The sequence below is a fragment of the Pipistrellus hanaki genome (genome assembly GCF_964339955.1).
Source record: "Pipistrellus hanaki genome assembly, chromosome: 15".
NCBI lineage: Eukaryota > Metazoa > Chordata > Mammalia > Chiroptera > Vespertilionidae > Pipistrellus > Pipistrellus hanaki.
In genome coordinates this window covers 47,200,723-47,219,884 of record NC_140517.1, presented here as the reverse complement: position 1 = coordinate 47,219,884, position 19,162 = coordinate 47,200,723, and the positions used below count along the sequence as shown (strand labels likewise).

Genomic DNA, 19,162 nt, shown 5'->3' with positions numbered 1-19,162 from the left:
ACGGGTGGCCGGTGGCCGCCTGGGTGGGCAGCACCCACGGAGCACCTTGTGGCCACAGGAAGTTCGCCTGAAGGACGCTGAGCAGAGCGGAAGGAACTCGCTCCTCTGGAGCTGGAGAAGCTGCTGGATCAACAGCCCAGCGCTACTGGGCTCTTTCCCAGGGTTCTGCTCTCCTGGCAGGGGAGGGAGGTGGCCGGCACCAGGAGGAAGCGCCGGGAGCCGGAACAGGGGCCTCCCGGTTGTTAGGCGGACTCGCTGGTAACCTCCCCTGAGTCACGGCCCTCTCTCGGAGCCTCCCAGCCCTCACCCCGAAAGGAGGAAGCTGGCTGCGGGGCTGTGGACACCCCTCGCAGCCTCTGGTGGTGATTCACCGGCCTGCCTGTCAGGAAGGCGTGAAGGGACCACACATGGGGATGAAAGCTGGCTGCGGGGCTGTGGACACCCCTAGCAGCCTCTGGTGGTGATTCACCGGCCTGCCTGTCAGGAAGGCATGAAGGGACCACACATGGGGATGACCGAGAGTGCCCGCCTGCCTCCCTCCCTCCCGCAGCACACGGGCTCTGTCACTAAGGCACAGACCAACCAGCGCTCTGGCTTCGGGGCAGGGGATGGGGGAAATGGGGGATGGGGCTGGACTCCAGCACAGAGCACCCCTCTGGGCCTTGTCTCCACCTCCTCGCCCTCTGTCTCCCCATTTTCCTTTTCCTGTTTTGATCCTTTTGAGTGTCTGTCTCTGTAGCTCCTACGCTGTCCTTCAAGCCTCTCTTATCTCTGCCTCCCTCTCTCCCCGGCCACCTGCTGGCTTTTCTGACGTGGTCACCCAGGTATGCGTTTCCCTGTTTATTTATTTTTTTCCCAGGTCTCCCTGTTTGTTTATTGTCCCCAGGTCTGTGTCTCCTCGTGTGTTTTCTCTTCTCCTGCTCTCTGTCACTCCTCTCGAACCCGCGCTCCCAGGCCACCCTCTCTCCCCATGTGAGAAAGACTCCTTGGAACAAGGAGACCGGGGGACACCCCCAAGGAAGCCAGGACCCCCAAAAAAGGGGGTGTTTGGGGCGGTGGGAGAAGCCCGTGTCCCGGCCCCTCCCAGAGCAGGAATCTGAGGCCCAGGTGGAATGCCAGCCGCGCCCACGGAATAATTAGGGAGAGGGAAAGGGAGGGGGCCAGGCCCGGGGGCAGGGTGGGGAAGTTTCCGGGCTCTCGGAGGTTAAAAGGGAAGGCCAGGCCAGGGGTCCCTGGGCAGAGGATCCAGCAGCCCACAGGACCAGCAGGAACAGTTCTGGGTCACCACCTCCTCCTTCTCCTTCTCCTCCTCCTCCTCCTCCTCCTTCACGACAACCAGGTAAGCTCAGGTGCACCCCACTCTGGTTTGGGACCCCGAACCCTGGGCCAGAGCCCTGCTGGAGCCTGGTTTCCCTCCAGACCCCCTAGCCTCACGGGGAAGGAGGTGCAGGGCAGCCCCGCCAGGAGGGTGCTCCCCGAGGCGCAGGAGGAGCATCATTAAGATAATTGTGCCCATGACCGCTGTCCAAGCCGAATGGCCCCTCCGCCTGCCCCTTGGGTTATGGGGGGCAGGCTGGGGGGATGGAGGGCAGACTGGGAGGGTGGGGGGCAGGCTGGGGGGGTGGGGAGCAGGCTGGGGGGATGGGGGCAGGCTGGGGGGGATGGGGGCAGGCTAAGAGGGATGGGGGGCAGGCTGGGGTTATGGGGGGCAGGCTGGGGGGATAAGGGGCAGGCTGAGGTTATGGGAGGCGGAATGGGGATGAGGGTCTTTGTTAGGGAACCTGTTTTAACCAGCCTCCTCCCCAAACCCCCCACCCCCAGCCCAGGTCCTGGCCATGAGACCCCAGCACCTGCACCTCCACCTCCCCGCCTCCCCGGGCGCCCGGGCCCCGGCCCAGCTGCTGCTGCTGCTGCCGCTGCTGATGGCGCAACTGTGGGGTGAGGCGGGGGTCAGGAGGCACCGGGACGGGGCGGCGGGAGAGGGAGCTCTCACCGCCCACCCCGCATCCGCTCCGGCCCGCCCACCTGCACCCCTGCATCCGCTCCCACCCGGGCCAGGGACCCCGCGCGCAGCCAGCCGTCCCGAGCAGGCCCCTGCCCCCAGCCCCAGCAGCGCCCCCAGGTCTAGCTCTGCCGGGGATGCCCCCACCCCCTTTCCTTCCCGCGCCCTCTCCTCGCCCCCAATTTCCCCAGGTGGGGTGCGCTCCTCCAGTCCCCTCACCCTGGCTCTGTCCGGTCCCGGTCCCCCTCCTCCCTCCGCCCTGTTGGGTCCCCAGTCTGGCCTTAGCGCCCCCCCCCCCCCCCCGCCCGCTCCTGCCCGATTCGCTATTCCCACGCCTTATACCCCGCAACCCGCGCTACCCGGGTCGGAGCCCCGCCCCCTCCGCCCCTCCCTGCCCCTCCAGACCCATCCCAACCCGCCGGGTGCCCTGTCTCCATCCGCCCGCCCCCGCCTCCTTCCCCTTCCACGTCCCTTTCCTTCCCGTCACTTCCATCAGGGTTCCCGCGTCACCCCCGCATTCCCCGCGCCCCCCAATTTCCACTTTCTCCCGGGTTCTGCCTGCGCCCCCTCTAGACACCCCCCACCCCCTGCTCCGTCCCGTCCTGGCCGCGGCTCGGACCCCAGACCCAGCCCTTGCCCGCCCTGAGCCGCCGGCTGCTCTGATCGCCCCCTCCTTTCCCTCCCCACCCCCCAGCTGCAGGGGCGGTGCCCCCCCAGAACGCCACGGCTCTGGAGCTCCAAGCCGCCAGCGCCCCGTGTGAGCGCGGCTCGCAGCCCTGGCAGGTGTCCCTGTTCCGCGGCCTCGCGTTCCACTGCGCCGGGGTCCTGGTGGCCCCGAGCTGGGTGCTCACGGCCGCGCACTGCGGGGCCAACCGGTAGGGAGCGGGCTCCCCGGGACGGCGCGGGGGTGGCGGTGGAGGCAGACCCGAGGGAGGGGCGGGGGGGGGGGGGAGCCCGGGGTGCATTGGAGGGTCTGGTGCTGTCCCGGCTGCGCGCGGGGTCAGGCCGAGCTGGGCTGCGCAGTGGCCGCCAGGGGGCAGTGCGGTCCTCGGCATCTTGGGGCCCATCCATCACCTCCCTGCACCAGAGTCCTTCCCACCCGGTTCCATTCAGGTGTAGAGAGATGCATGCAGCAGACAGCGGCCAATGATTTAGCACTAAAAGAAATTGTTCATTTCATGAATCCCTGTGGAGGGAGGCAGAAAGGTGGGGTCAGGGACCCTCCCATGTCCCCAGTTCTTTTCTTCGACTCACTCCTCCTTCCTCAGACCCAGGAGTCCAGGCCCGCAGCCCCTCCTCCCTCAGACCCAGGGGTCCAGGCCCCCAGCCCCTCCCCCCTCAGACCCAGGGGTCCAGGCCCCCAGCCCCTCCTCCCTCAGACCCAGGAGCCCAGGCCCCCAGCCCCTCCTCCCTCAGACCCAGGGGTCCAGGCCCCCAGCCCCTCCCCCCTCAGACCCAGGGGTCCAGGCCCTGAGCCCCTCCTCCCTCAGACCCAGGGGTCCAGGCCCCCAGTCCCTCCTCCCTCAGACCCAGGTGTCCCTGCCCTCAGCCCCTCCTCCCTCAGACCCAGGGGTCCAGACCCCCAGTCCCTCCTCCCTCAGACCCAGGTGTCCAGGCCCCCAGCCCCTCCTCCCTCAGACCCAGGGGTCCAGGCCCCCAGCCCCTCCTCCCTCAGACCCAGGGGTCCAGGCCCCCAGTCCCTCCTCCCTCAGACCCAGGGGTCCAGGCCCCCAGCCCCTCCTCCCTCAGACCCAGGCGTCCAGCCCCCAGTCCCTCCTCCCTCAGACCCAGGCGTCCAGCCCACTGCCTGTGTGCCTCTTTCCCAGGGACTCAGAGTCCTGTTTCCGTCTCACAGAGGCTCTGCCTCCCTGTGGCTCTTCTCTCCCCAGGCCGCTGTGGGCTCGCGTTGGGGACGACCACCTGCTGCTCCTGCAGGGCGAGCAGCTGCGCAGAACCACGCGCGCCATCGTGCACCCCAAGTACCAGCACGGCTCAGGCCCCATCCTGCCCAGGCGCACGGATGAGCACGACCTCATGCTGCTGAAGCTGGCCCGGCCGGCCGTGCTCGGGCAGCGAATTCAGACCCTGCGCATGCCCTACCGCTGCGCCCAGCCTGGCGACCAGTGCCAGGTGGCTGGCTGGGGCACAACGGCCCACCGGAGAGGCAAGAGCTGGGGCCCTTTATCCTGGGCAAGAGGGGCCTGGGGCGGGGCTCCTGGGTCTGAGGGAGGAGGGGCCGGGGGCCTGGACTCCTGGGTCTGAGGGAGGAGGGGCTGGGAGCAGGGACTCCTGGGTCTGAGGGAGGAGGGGTTGGACTCCTGGATCTGATGGAGGAGGGGTTGGACCCCTGGGTCTGAGGGAGGAGGGGCTGGGGGCCTGGACCCCTGGGTCTGAGGGAGGAGGGGCTGGGGGCCTGGACCCCTGGGTCTGAGGGAGGAGGGGCTGGGGGCCTGGACTCCTGGGTCTGACGGAGGAGGGGCTGGGGCCTGGGATGGGAACAGTCTGGGTGTGTGGACTCCGGGCCTGGGAGCACTGGGGCTGGACCCGGGAGAACCCATTGTTCTCTCCCATCAGTGAGGTACAACAAGGGCCTGAGCTGCTCCGGGGTCACCATCCTGAGCCCCCGGGAGTGTGAGGTCTTCTACCCGGGCGTGGTCACCAGCAACATGATGTGTGCGGGCCTGGACCAGGGCCAGGACCCCTGCCAGGTAGGGCCTGGGCGGGGAGGGCCTGGACCCCTGAGTCTGAGGGAGGAGGGGCTGGAGTCCTGGCTCCTGGGTCTGAGGGGGAAGTGAACAGAGGGAGGTGATGGGGGAGCAGAGGGTCCGCCCTCATCCCCAACCCCCCAGGCCCTCATCATCCCCACGCCCCACACGCCCCACCCCCACCTCAGCCTCATCCCTGTCAACGAAACGTGGTCCAAACCTATTTGCAAATTTTATGGGTTATCGGAGCCAAAACTTTGAGGACATGCCAGAAAGGGAGACCGCCATGGAAATCGGGACTTTTTTAAAACACCACGGGATGCGGGACAAATTGTTAAAAATCGGGACTGCGGGACGTCTGGTCACCTTATTGTAGATGCATGAGAAGGATGGGCAGGCTTTGAGGAAGGTGAAGATGGGTGTCTTTCTTTGCTAAGGAAGCTGAAGGCCTGGGACACGACCACCCGCGATGGCCTGCCCAGTTAGCAACTGGCGATCCGCCCATCCTATGAGGTTTCTTGCAGTCTTTGTGTCGGTCGGCCTGCCCTATAGCCACCCCTGAGCTGGTCAGGTTTATGCCACAGCCCCCTTTTCATGCACGTCCTCACGCCCTACCCTACCTCCTTGAGCCCATCTTTTTTTAATTTTAATTTAATTTATTTTTTAAATATATTTTATTGATTTTTTACAGAGAGGAAGGGAGAGGGATAGAGAGCTAGAAACATTGATGAGAGAGAAACATCGATCAGCTGCCTCCTGCACACCCCCTACCAGGGTTGTGCCCGCAACCAATATACATGCCCTTGACAGGAATCGAACCTGGGACCTTTCAGTTGGCAGCCCGACACTCTATCCACTGAGCCAAACCAGTTTCGGCAAGCCCATCTTTTTCTAAAATAAATTTTTTATTGATTTCAGGGAGAGAGAGGGAGAGAGAGATGGAAACATCCATGGTGAGACAGAATCACTGACTGGCTGCCTCTTGCACGCCCCCTACTGGGGATCGAGCCCGCAACCCAGGCATGCGCTCTTGACCGGAATCGAACCCGGGACCCTTCGGTCCACAGGCCGATGCTCTAGCGGCTAGAGCCAAACCAGGCCCATCTTCTTACATCCAGTGCTGACCCCAGGCCTGCCCCCTTCCCAGGCCATCCTGAACTTCATCCCCATCCCCAAGCCAATCCTAACTCCCCACCCCATCTCTCTATATAATTTTGTCTCCACCCCCTTCCCTGTCAGGAGCTAGAATCTCAGCTCCATCACACCTCCATTCTCACTTCTGGATCCAACATCCATAGCCCACGATCAAAGCCACGCCTTCCCACCCCACTTTATTTTTAAAAATATATATACATTGAGTGGCCAGATTATTATGATCTTTGAACGCATGTATATATATAGACACATATATAGGCCCGGTGCATGCATTTATGCATGGGTGGGGTCCGGCCAGCCTGGCCATGGGGAGGGGACATGGGCGGTTGGCCAGCCTGCCTGCTGGTTGAACTCCTGGTCGAGGGGACAATTTGCATATTAGCCTTTTATTATATAGGATAGACACTGAGTGGCCAGAATGCGTTCAGAGATCATCATAATGTGGTCACTCAGTGTATACATTGATTTCAGACAGGAAGGGAGAGGAAGAGAGAGAAACAGCAACGATGGGAAAGAATCAGAGAATCATTGAGCGGCTGCCTCCTGCACGCCCCCTCCTGGGGATCAAGCCTGCAACCCGGGCACGTGCCCTTGACTGGAATTGAACCCAGGACCTTTCAGTCCACAGGCCCATGCTCCAGCCACGGAGCCAAACCTGCTAGGGCCCCACCCCACTTTCTACCCAGTGCCAGCCCCACCCCAACCTCCTCTCTATCCTAGCCTCTTTCTCCCCCACCACGACCGCAGTCTCCCTCACACTGGTGTATGTATCCGACCTCTCCTCCCTCTTCTCCCCCCAGAGTGACTCCGGGGGTCCCCTGGTCTGCGATGAGACCCTGCAGGGCATCCTTTCCTGGGGCGTTTACCCCTGCGGCTCGGCCCAGCACCCGGCCGTCTACACGCAGATCTGCAAATACACCTCCTGGATCGAGAAAACCATCCGCTCCAACTGACCCTGCTGCTCCCTCCCCATCTCACATCCTTCCTGACCCGAGACTCCTTCCGCGTCTCACATCCTCCCTGTATGGTCGCTGGATGGTCCCCCCTCGCCCCACCCAAAGCTCTGCCACCCATCCTCTCCTCTTTCCTCCTCCTCCTCCTCCCCACTGGAGTGCAGGAAGCGGGAGCTCGAGAGAGAGAGAGAGAGAGAGAGAGAGAGAGAGAGAGAGAGAGAGAGAGAGAGAGAGAGCCAGGAAGCCAGCCTCTGAGAGGTTATCTGCTTCTCTGCTGTGTGACCTCGGGCAAGCCAGAAACCTCTCTGGGCTCCCGTGTCCACCTGGGACATGAAGACAAAGAAGTGCCTACCTCGTAGACGTGTTGTGAGGAGACCGGGACACAGCATGTGTGTCCGTGTGTAGATCACGATGGTCATTCTCAATAAAGCATGACACAGCATGTGGCGGCGGTATGATCCGTGAACAGGTCCTGGTGACAACGTGTGTGACTCTGGGTTGTGGAGAGAAAAGCACAGGGGTGGTCCCCAATCCTATTCTTTCCACACACCCCCCACCCACCCACACACACACCCCAGGTGTCCCCATTCCTCAGGGCTGATGGGAACGTCACATGGCCCACTCCCCTCAGAAGTTCTGTGAAACACCTCCCCACCCTCCCAACCATCTCCTTCCCTCCTCCCATTATGTCCCACACCTGGGTCCAACCAACACCAGTCGGTCCTGGACAGCAGGAGCTGGCCTGGCTTTTATTATTTTTTTAACTATATTTTATTGATTTTTACAGAGAGGAAGGGACCCTTCAGTCCACAAGCCAACGCTCTATCACCTGAGCCATACCCGTTAGGGCTAGCCCTGCTTTTAGCCATTTGGTACCTTGTTTGTCTTCCTGGGGCCACTGGGACACAAGAGACATCACCCCATCTCCACCCCAGCCTTTGGGGCCAGGGGAATGCTCCTCACCTTAATCGCTAAGTTCCCAAAAAGGGGCCTCCCTCTGAAATGTAGGGGAACAATTTTTTAAATTTCTTTATTTTTTAAAATATATACTATTGATTTTTTACAGAGAGGAAGGGAGAGGGATAGAGAGTTAGAAACATAGATGAGAGGGAAACATACATCAGCTGCCTCCTGCACACCCTCTACTGGGGATGTGCCCACGACCAATATACATGCCCTTGACTGGAATCGAACCTGGAACCCTTCAGTCCACAGGCCAATGTTCTATCCCCGGAGCCAAATTGGCTAGGGCTTCACTGTGGTTTTCCTAAGCTCCTGGTACAGTGCCTGGCACACAAAAGCTACTCAGTACACTCTTGAACGAAAAAAATAATAATAACACCAATTTATCAATGCTGTAACAGAAAGAGGGACAGTGGTCCCCAAGGAGCAGCCTAGGTCTCTTCTCCAAGGAGTCAGGGAAGTCTTCTCAGAGGAGGAGGAGGCATTGCGCTGGGTTTTAAGGGATAAGGAGGAGTTCACCTGTGACGGGGCATGCATATGGGTCACTTACTACGCTGAGCAAATTACTTGAACTCTCTACCTCAGTTTCCACGCCCTTCCTGTGACGTTGAGATGCAGAGCTTATCTAACTGCCAGGTACAGAGTAAACAGTCCACAAAGGCAGCTGTCAAGATGTTCTTAAAGCAGCTAGTCTGACTCTTAGCACATAGTGGGTATTCAGGCACACAGTGGGTATTCAGTCCTTGCTCTCAAAACCTGCTCGTCTGGGGAGGGAGCTAAGAGCACTGCAGTCCTGGGGGCAGGACAGGGCTCTGTAGGAGATGGACAGATATAGGCGGGTAATACTCGCAATGTGCCAGACACTCTCCTCACACGTGTGAATCAATGCCCCTACGACCTCGGCTGAGAGAGGTCCATAGACCTGCTCAAGTTCACACATCTTATGAGTGACAGCATCGAGATTCGGATCCAGGTAGTCCAGGTCCAGAATTCATACTCCAGACGGTGACTTCCTTGTGAGGATGCATTCAAAGGGAGCCCAGACCCAGCTTCTCAATCAGGCTCGTGGCCGGGGGAAGAGGTGGTGAGTGCTCAGGGGAGGAAGAGATGGACTCTGCCTGGAGAAATCACAGGAGACTTCCTGTGGGAGGTGGTATTTAGGTTGGGTCTCGAAGGATGAGGTCAAGTTTCCCCAGGAAAAGAAGGGTCTTAAGAAACGCTGCTGTAAAAATAAAGAAGGCATTCTTACCACTGGCAACAGCGTGGATGGAACCGGAAAGCATTATGCTAAGTGAAATAAGCCAGGCAGTGAAAAATAACTACCACATGATCTCAATCATTTGTGGAATATAAAGGACATTATAAACTGTTGAACAAAAACAGATACAGCAGAGGCTAAGAAGCATCGAACAGACTACCAAACTACAGCGGGAAGTCAGGGGAAGGTTGGGGGAAGGGGGAAGAGATCAACTTGAAGGACTTGTATGCATGCATATAAGCACACCAATGGACACAAAACACCAGGGGAAAGGGGGAGGGCAAGTGCAGGGAGGGAGTAGGAGAGGCTGGGAGGCGGTCAATGGGGAAAAAGAAAATGAGATATATGTACTACTAATTGTGATACCTTAAACAATACTATCTAATAAAAGAGTGATATGCAATTGACCATCACTCCAACACACAAGATGGCTGCCCCCATGTGGTCAAATATGGCTGCTCTCATGTGGACACAAGATGGTCGGTAGGGGAGGGCAGTTGGGAGGGACCAGGCCTGAAAGGAGGGCAGTTGGGGGAAACCAGGCCTGTAGTGGAGGACAGTTGTGGGGCGGGGGGGAGACCCAAACCTGCAGGGGAGGACAGTTGGAGGCAACCAGGCCTGCAGGGGAGGACAGTTAGGGGATATCCAGCTGGCAAGGGAGCAGTTAGGGGCAATCAGAAAGGCAGGCAGGCAAGTGGTTGGGAGCGCTGGCCTTCCTAAATTTTGAGAGGGATGTCCAACTACCAATTTAGACCTGATCCTGGGCCTAAATGGGTAGTCAAACATCCCACAAGGAGTCTCAGATTGGAGAGGGTGCAGGTTGGGCTGAGGGACACCCGCCCCCCCCTCCACACACACACACACACACACACACACACACACACACACACACACATGCCCTGTGCACAAATTTGGTGCACCAGGCCTCTAATAAAATAAAATAAAATAAAATAAAATAAAATAAAATAAAATAAAATAAAATAAAGCATCCACTCATTCAATTAACATATTCTGAAACCTCCCGGGAGCCGAGCGTGAACTGAGTGATTCTGGGGAAACAGAGATGAGTCAGACCTGGGCTTGGCCCTTCATGGGCTGCCCATCAGATGAGAAGGTGTGGGGGAGATGCAGCAAGATTGGGGTGATGGGAAGGACAACTGAGGGGAGGAGATGGATGAGAAAAAGAACAAGAGAATGTTCTCCGCACGTAGCCAGGATCTGGGGACAATAAGAGAGAGGGAAAGTACTGGTTCCAGGCAGGGGGGTCACCCAGGGCCATGTGGTGTGAGGATGTGAGGAAGGGAGTAGGTTATGGCAAGTGTGTGTCAACCTAGTTGGGACCGTATTTCTCAGACATCTTTGTGGTCTCTGCTTCTTTCAGTCTGAGTCAGAGTCTCTCTCTCTCTCTCTCTCTCTCTCTCTCTCTCTCTCTCTCTCTGGATCTTTCTGTGCCTCTGTCACCCTCTCCCTATGATTTCTTTCTCTGTCCCCACCTCCGCCACATCCCGTCTCCGGTGTGGCTCCTTGCCTCTGAGTCCTGGTTCTTCTCCCACCTGCAGCCTGATTTCTGTGCAGCTCTCCTGGTCCCGGGTCCTGCAAGACTCCAGAGCCCGCCTTAGGCACCTTCCTCATCACCCTCTGCCTCCTTCAGGCCACTGACCATCCTGCATGAGGATCCTGTACCTGGAGGTCATGGGGAGTTAATTTGCATACTCACTCCTGATTGGCTGGTGAGCATCAGGGAGGTAAGGTCAATTTACATCTTTCTCTTTTATTAGTGTGGGTAGCATCTTAGATTTGATGGTCCTAACACCCAGGAGGGTTCTATGTCCTCACCCCTCCCCCCCTCCCCCCAAGTATTCAAGCCCCGATCTAGCAGGCAGGCAATCAGCTCTTGCTAACAGGGGATCCCCCTGCCCAGCCTCCTTCTCAAGGCATCCAGTCCAGGCCCCAGGGCTTCCTCCACCCCCAGCCACATTTCCCAACCCCAATTAATCACAGGGTGGCCCCAGGGAGGAGGAAGGCGATGACATGGCTAACCATAAAGAAGCAGGGACAGCAGAGCCGGACGCCAGGACCCAGGCACCCAGAGGTCATGAAGCTGGGGTTTGTCTGTGCTCTGCTTTCTCTGCTGGCAGGTGAGGCTCCTGCCGTCCACCCTGTCCATCCTGCTGACTCTCCAGGGCCCCGGCAGCCTCTCCACGTGGCCCTGCACACCCCAGCCTCCTGTGCCTGCCCTCTAGGCATCTCTGCTTCTCTCCCCAGCCCTTCCATCTTGCTGTTCACTGACTCCCTCTACCTCCCCTCTCCTCCACTTCCCACAGGGAACAGCCGGGCAGACACCAGAGCCATTGGGGCTCAGGAATGCCACCCCAACTCGCAGCCCTGGCAGGCAGGCCTCTTCTATGTCACGGGCAACCCCTACCGCTTACTGTGCGGGGCGACTCTCATCAGTGACCGCTGGCTGCTCACAGCTGCCCACTGCCAAAGGCCGTGAGTGACAGTTCTGGGGAGGGCGCCGGGGATCAGAGAAGGTGAGGGGGGCAAGGGCCTCTGGTAGGGGAGGGAGGGAGTGGTGGACAAGGAGGGCTGAGCCTCTATTTCTGCTCCTGGAAGTTGAACTCGGAATGACCAAGAGTCAACTTTTTCTCAATTCTAATCTCAAATAATCTGGTTCTAAGGGTCAAAGACTGGAAATTTACACTCTTCTTTGAATCTTCAACTCTGGCCCAGGGTAATCCAGAACCTCAGACTCCTAAAGTCTTGGATCCACGGGGTTCTACAGGAGCCTCAGAGAATTCTAGAATCGTAGAAGTCCAGAGCAGCGCTGCCAAGGAAATCTAACGCTAGCCATTTAAGTTTCACGTGTCTAGTAGATACGTTGCAAAAAGTAAAAGAAAAACAAGAAGATTTCATTTTGATAATGGATTTACCTACGTACTCATTATTTTACTCAATATTATTTTAACATGTAATCAGTACCAAATATCTACGAACGTCATTGTTTACTGTTTATGGGGTAAGCCTTTGAAAGCGGACGTGCATTTTACACGTATGACACATCTTAATTTGAACTAGTTGTACTGGATAGAGCAACACTAGAATCGTATTCAGGCTAATTCATCGACTACAGATGCACAGAGCCCTAGAATACTGTGATTTGTAACATTCCGGAATCTTGAAACAAGGAAATTCTAGGAGGTTATATTCATAAATGTTTAGAATTTGTCGCATTTAATATCCTAGAGTGCTATCATTCCAGATTCTTAAAACCTCCACACTTTTAATTCAGGGAATTCTAGAGTCTCCGATTATTTGAACCTTGTATTTTTCAATTTCCAAAATCAATAGATTCATAGAATTCTAGTATGATGATATTCTCACCGGGTTGTCCCAAAATGTTAACATTCTAGGCTCATTAAATCCTAGGTTTAATTCAGATAATTTTAAAATCCCAGAGTTTTCATCTAGAGAGAAATCTAGAACAGTACAATCTTGGACTCATGACATTCTAGAACTTGAGCCTCATAGAATTCTAGAATTTGTAGATTCCTAAGGGGTTAGAATCCTAGAGTCCCGGGCATTTTAATGGAATCCCAGAATGGACCTGAGGCAGAAATCCTGTCTGCATCTCTCTGGAAAGGGGCTGCCTACCCTGTTCTTCCCTCCAGGAATGAAGAGCAGGTGCTGCTACAGGATGCTATGTGGGAATTTCCCATCATGCATTGCTCCATGATGGGGCCTCTTTCAGCTCAAGGTCTGTACACCAGGCTAGGAGAGCAAAGTTGAGATTTCAGCCCCAAAGATGAAGAGATATGGAGGTAGAAGGGATTGAGAGGCAAGGATGAGTTTGGGTGATGGGGAAAAGGCTAATTTCTCAGACACAGAGCTCCAGCACAGAGATAGAAATAACTTCACCCTTCTCAAACTTGGAGTTCTCAGACATTAGTCTGGTTCCTCACGTGAAAGGTCAGAGGTTGGGGGTTGGCTGTGTAGACCACCAGAAGGTCCCCTGTTGTCCAGAACATAAACCCAGAGGAGAAGACGTGAACTAAAACTGCAGTGAGAAAACATGGGATCAAACCTCAGAAGGAAATGCATTGAGGGGTTAGCTGTATGGCAGTCAGGAAAAGCCCGAGGCCACAGTTGACCCCAAAGTTGGGGATTTTCCATACCCCACCAACCAGCCACTTCCCACAGAACCACCAGGGGTGGGGCTGTTTTTGTGTGGTAGGTGGAGTCCCTGGGTGCCTACACGGTGCCAGGGAACCCAGATCACCAGCAAGGCTGCAGGTGGGGCAATGAAGAAGGTGGCTCCGTTGGCATGGATTTAGGAAATGATGTGAGCTTTTGACAGAGAACTACAACAGCAGAGGCAGACAAAGGGATGGATTGGGAGATCAGGAGCCCAGAGAGGGTGTGTGCCTTGCCTAAAATCACACAGCACTCTTGGGTTGCACATAGGATGGGGATCCAGAGAGGATATCTACACCTTGTGGAAAGCAACACAACACCTGAGGTCTGTCCCAGCAGGTATCTGTGGGTCCGCCTCGGGGAGCACCACCTCCAGAAAAGGGAGGGCCCAGAGCAGCTGTTCCGGGTCACGGACTTCTTCCCCCACCCCGGGGATGACGTCATGCTGATCCGCCTGCCCAGGAAGGCACGCCTGGGACCTGCCGTGCAGCCCCTCAACATCAGCCAGACCTGCGTCTCCCCGGGCACCCAGTGCCTCATCTCGGGCTGGGGGGCCGTGTCCAGCCCCATAGGTACAGCCTTGGCCATGAGACACTCCCTTACGTCTCACGCTGAGGTCCAAATCCCTCCTCCTTCTCTGTCTCTGCCTTTTCATGTCTACCCTCTATCTATTAATCTATCTCTCCACCCTTATATTCCATCAAATCTAAGATGCTACCCACACTAATAAAAGAGAAAGATGCAAAATTGACCGTACATCCACAACGCCCACCAGCCAATCGGGAGTGAGTATGCAAATTAACACAACAAAGATGGTGGGTTAATTTGCATGCACAGGTGCAGAGCGAAGACTGAAGATTAAAGAAGACTGAAGACTGAAGAGACTTGGCTTCCCCGCTGCAGCCAGAATGGAGGCCTGGGTCCCGGGTGCCAGAGGAAAACCAGTGCCCTCAGCCAGGGGAAGGAAGGCCTATTGCACAAATCTTCGTGCAATGGGCCTCTAGTGAATTACAAGGTGCATCATTACTTCACTGAAAATGGGAGAGAGGGGTTCCACTGACCCTTATGATACCCCACTTACTGGAAGACACCTCCTGATTTCAGGGTGTTTAAATGTGAAAGAATACATGTATCTGAGAATCTAGATAAGGCCTTCTATTCTCAGAGTCAGAAATCAAGGACCTGTTAGCCACATTTGGCTTCCCACATTAGTGCTGGTTTTCCGAGAGTCTTGAAAAATCACGTCTGAATTTGTTGCTGCCAGCATCTGAAACCCGGGAGATGTTACAGAAAAGCCGAGTTTTTGGATTCACTTGGAAAGAACGGGCAATGCTGGACCCACATTTCCCAGAGATTGACCATTGCTGGAGAGAGAGAGTGGAGGTGGCCCCTGCAGACTGAACCACAATGGTGCCTGGCACCCCACTTCTATTTACCCACCAAGCCCCTGCATGTATTGAGTTGGCACCCAGGCATTATACAATATATATTGATATATGTGTGTTTATATCCACGTCTATCTCTATGTGCCGTAACTCCTTCTCCTCTACCTAGTACCTCTGAATCAGTGGTTCTCAACCTTCCTAATGCCGCCACCCTTTAACACAGTTCCTCACGTTGTGGTGACCCCCAACCATAAAATTATTCTCGTTGCTACTTCATAACTGTAATTTTGCTACTGTTATGAATCATAATGTAAGTATCTGTGTTTTCCTATGGTCTTAGGTGACCCCTGTGAAAGGATCGTTTGACTTCCAAAGGGGTCTCGACCCATAGGTTGAGAACCGCTGCTCTAAATCTTTCTCTCTCTCTGTACTAATGAACCTCTCCCTATGAGCGTCTCCTCCCCTTTAATTCAGGGCCTTCTCACTGAGTATCCCTGGACCCATTTCTGTTTCTGCATGGCCTCCTTTGAGAATTTTTAAAATATATATTTTATTGATTTTTTTTACAGAGAGGAAGGGAGAGGGAGAGAGAGTTAGAAACATCGATGAGAGGGAAACATCCATCAGCTGCCTCCTGCACACCCCCCCACTGGGGATGTGGCCGCAACCAATGTACATGCCCTTGACCGGAATCAAACCTTGGACCCTTGAGTCTCCAGACCAACGCTCTATCCACGGAGCCAAACCAGTTAGGCTGATAATTTTTTTCCCCCTTAAAAGGTCTCTAGCTCCTGCCAAGGTCTCTGTTTTTCTCTGTGTAAATTATATACGCATCTCTTCTTGTCTCTTGTCTCTCTGTGTGCGTCTCTCTCCCTCTTCAGAAATGTCTGTTTCTGTTTCAGGCTACGATTCTCTTTGTCGCTGTCTCTCCTTTCTTGGAGAAGCAGATGCTGTGGCTCCATGGATCCTCCTTAAGGAAGGGGTTGTATGTGCAGCCCTAGCCAGTTTGGCTTAGTGGATAGAGCCTCAGCCTGCAGACTGAAAGGTCCTGGGCTCCATTCTGGTCAAGGGCTCATGCCCAGGTTGCAGCTCAATTCCAGTAGGGGGCATGCAGGAGACAGCTGATCAATGATTCTCTCTCTTCATTGATGTCTCTCTCTCTTTCTCTCCCTCTTCCTTCCTTCTGAAATCAATTTTTTTTCCCAAAATTTCTTTTTAGAAGAAAGGGGTTGTGAGCTGAGTGAGATGAGTATAGTTGCTGACCCTCTGTGACCTCCTTCCCCCACAGTGGAGTACCCACTCACACTGCAGTGTGCCAACATCAGCATCCTGGAGCCCAGACTCTGCCGGTGGGCATACCCAGACCACATCTTCAAGCGCACTCTCTGTGCTGGCCTGTGGGAGGGGGGCCGCGGCTCCTGCCTGGTGAGGTCTACTCTGGGGAGGAGGTGGAGGATGGGGATTCTGCTAAGACTCTGGGTCCTGGGAGAGGACGGTGGGGCCAGCACCAGGATTTCTGGATCTAAACAAGGGGATGGGTTAGGGGGTCTGAGCTCCAAGTCCTGGGGGAAGAGGATACTAGGGCCCCAGAATGCTAGGTCCAAGGGAGGGGTGAAGGCTGCGAGCTTTTCCTCCTGGGTCTGAGAGAGGAGGGCCTGGAGAGCTGGATGTCTGGGGGGTCTGTGCAATGGCATGCTAGTGATAAGCCTGGCCTAACAGTTCCTCTCTTTTCTCCCACCCACAGGGCGACTCTGGGGGCCCGCTGGTTTGCAATGGGACTCTGGCTGGGGTGGTGTCTGGGGGCTCTGGGCTCTGCTCCCGACCACAGCATCCCGCCGTCTACAGTAGCGTTTGCCACTACGTGAAGTGGATCAGAAAGACGATGAAAAAACACTGAGCCCTGAGGGAAGGGGGATTGGAATGGGGGGCTGAGGACAAATATGTGATACCTTAATCAATAAAGAAATTAAAATAAAAAATAAGAATAAGGGTCATGCCTAGGATGACCAGAGGCGGAGGGGGGTGCAGGATAAGGGGGTGTAGGATAAAGGGGTCCCAGCCTCAGGGGTCTCCTCCACCAGTGCCCTCAGCTGTCCTGGAGAAGCCTTCTGGTTCCTCAGGCTCTGCCCCCTCGGGAATGGATCTGAAAGACACTTCTATCCTCTGTGCAGGCTCTGCATCAGCAAGGACTGGCACCACCCTGGGGCATAGCATCACCTGGTGGCTCCGCCCCAGGCTGGCCACCCACCAAATATCCCCGCCCCCTCAGAACATTGCCCAATGAGAGGCCTCCGCTGGACTCCAGCCCTTGTGGCCCCTCCTCTATCATCAGAGTCCCCGCCCCCCATGATGTCAGGAAGGCTATAGCTTTCCCCCATTGGCTCGAGCAGGGAGGGTCTGGCCCCGCCCCTCACAGCCCTGCTTTTAGGCATGTCCTGAGTTTGCATCCTGCCCTGGACCATCTGGGAGGAATTGAGGGGGAGGGTCTGGATGTCTTCAGATCCCTTGGATGGCTTTGCAATAAAGGCATGGAGCCCTTTCTGCTTTCTGCCTGGGTCGTGGGACGGAGGAAGGGCAAGGAGAGGGTGTTGGAGGAACCATAGGGAAAGGTTACCAGAGGAGGCCAATGGGGGAGGGGGGATGATGGGGACTATCTGTCCTACTATCAGTAAGAATCCTATATAATAAAGCCTAATATACTAAGTTTCCGACTGTTCCACCGTTGGACCAATCGCTATGACGTGCACTGACCACCAGGGGAAGACGCTCAGATGGGTAGGTTAGCTTGTATCTGGGGTCCAGCTGATGGGGATGGGCAAGATAGGCTGGACAAGCCCTGGAGCCCTCCCACAGTTCCTCCCCGGCCCCCATCCCGCACCTCTAGTATTAAATTAATTTCCCCTGAGCCCTCAGTGGGTCCTGCCTGAGATCTTTCCCCATCAGCCCTGTTGCAGCAAGCCTCCCGGGTTCCGTCAGGCTGGTCCCGTCACCCCCAGGGGAAGGGGAAGCCAGGTCATGGTGCCTCCCAAACCTGCCTGCCCAGGCCAGACCTCTCAGGGCACGGCGGGCAAGGCTGATCCACCCTCAGGTTCCTGACCAAGAAGACTTGTACTTCTTCTATTTGGGGTTATTCCCGGCAGCAGCCCCCCTGTCCTCCCCCAGTCCCAAAGCCCAGGCCCCAAGCCCTCTCATCCTTGTATGCAGGAGTTCCCACATCCTCCTCCTTCTCTTCTCAGGCCCAGGGTTCAACGCCCCCAAGCCCTGGCCTCTTCCAGACCCAGACAGACGTCTGAGCCCCCAGTCCTTTCTGTGTCAGACCCAGGAGTCACAGCTCTGAGCTCCTCTCCCTTGCCTCTGGACCCCAAGAATCCAGCCCCTCCTCCCTCAGCCCCTCCTCACTGCAGCCCAGGGGCGTTCTGCCAGCCCAGGGCTGGAGGAGGCGGGGATTCCCAGTTAAAAGGCTCCAGATCCCTGAAGCAGGCAGAGAGCTGAGCTCCTGGGGCCTCCTCTTCCTCTGGGTCAGAATCAGATGAACCCAGCAGGTGACCCCGCCCCCCTGGCCTCTGGACCCTCCTTCAGGCCCAGGGCTTGAACCTGAGATCCCGTTTTCCTTCCGGACCCGACCTGGGAATCTGAGCCCCAGGCTCTGCTTCCCTGAGATTCAGGAGGCATCCGGGATACTAGCTCCCTTCTCCTTGGTCACTTAAAAATCCCAGACACCCTCCCCTCCTCTCTCTTCGGATTCAGGAATCTGCGGCCCCCCGCCCCCTTCTAACTCAGCCCCTTCAGAAAAGGCTCTGTTCCTCTCCCCTCCCAATCCCAAGACCCTACTAGGATTTCAGGCTCCTATGCTCTCCCTCCCCCAGGCCTCAGCATGGGACACCCACCCACCGCCCGCCTCCTGCTGCTGCCATAGGCTCCTGGATGTTCCCACTCTCGCTGCTGGAAGTCTGTGCAGGTGAGGAGGGCCCGAGGGCACCCGTGGTCTGTGTGAGCCTTTGTGGGGTTTCCTGCCCGTCTCCTCTCTCATCCACCCCCGGGGGTGGCGATCCACCCCTCTCCCTCCTGCTGTCAGGCACTGGTGGGCTCAGAAGACCAAGGTGCTGGGGGGGCAGAGTTTAAGGCCCATTTGCACCTTGGAAGGCAGCTTGGCTCCAGGCATTCAGCTGTTGTGTCCTGGTGTCTTCATAGATGTCACAGCGGGGTCCTCACAGACCCTCACTGTAAAAAAAAAAAAAAAGTGAGCAGCCCTGGCTGGTGTGGCTCTGGTGGTTGAGCGTGGGGCCACGCACCAAAAGGTCACCAGTTCAATTCCCTTCAGGATTCAGGTCCAGGTTCTGGGCTGCATCCCCAGTAGGGGGCGAGCAGGAGGCAGCTGATGGACGTTTCTCTCTTTCTCCCTCGCCCTTGTTTTCTCTCTAAAATCAACAAAAACCATGTGTTCAAAAACCGCGAATGGCCCTAACCGGTTTGGCTCAGTGGATAGAGCGTCGGCCTGCGGACTGAAAGGTCCCAGGTTCAGTTCCGGTCAAGGGCATGTACATCCC

At 56.4% G+C, this 19,162-nt stretch overlaps 2 protein-coding genes across 2 annotated transcripts; both read left to right on the top strand.

Annotated features, from left to right (window-relative positions):
- Positions 1-1,240: 1,240 nt before the first annotated feature.
- Positions 1,241-7,277, top strand: KLK10 (kallikrein related peptidase 10). Its single transcript, XM_084905348.1, has 6 exons — positions 1,241-1,339; positions 1,822-1,938; positions 2,697-2,877; positions 3,892-4,166; positions 4,577-4,710; positions 6,663-7,277. Exons 2-6 carry the CDS (start codon positions 1,836-1,838, stop codon positions 6,813-6,815), a joined length of 846 nt encoding a protein of 281 aa, XP_084761474.1. The 5' UTR covers positions 1,241-1,339; positions 1,822-1,835; the 3' UTR covers positions 6,816-7,277.
- Positions 7,278-11,062: 3,785 nt separating this feature from the next.
- On the top strand, positions 11,063-16,512 carry LOC311633896 (kallikrein-9-like; the record flags this gene model as incomplete). Its single annotated transcript, XM_084906902.1, has 5 exons — positions 11,063-11,174; positions 11,361-11,529; positions 13,570-13,802; positions 15,904-16,040; positions 16,360-16,512. The coding sequence occupies 5 exons, from the start codon at positions 11,063-11,065 to the stop codon at positions 16,510-16,512; spliced, it is 804 nt and encodes a 267-aa protein (XP_084763028.1).
- Positions 16,513-19,162: the final 2,650 nt, after the last annotated feature.

Bases quoted from the DNA above. Each gene is read 5' to 3' on its own strand.
- KLK10 (XM_084905348.1), top strand. From the start codon at position 1,836: ATGAGACCCCAGCACCTGCACCTCCACCTCCCCGCCTCCCCGGGCGCC. The intron at 2,878-3,891 runs GTAGGGAGCGGG...TTCTCTCCCCAG, and splicing joins GCGCACTGCGGGGCCAACCG to GCCGCTGTGGGCTCGCGTTG. The intron at 4,711-6,662 runs GTAGGGCCTGGG...TTCTCCCCCCAG, and splicing joins AGGGCCAGGACCCCTGCCAG to AGTGACTCCGGGGGTCCCCT.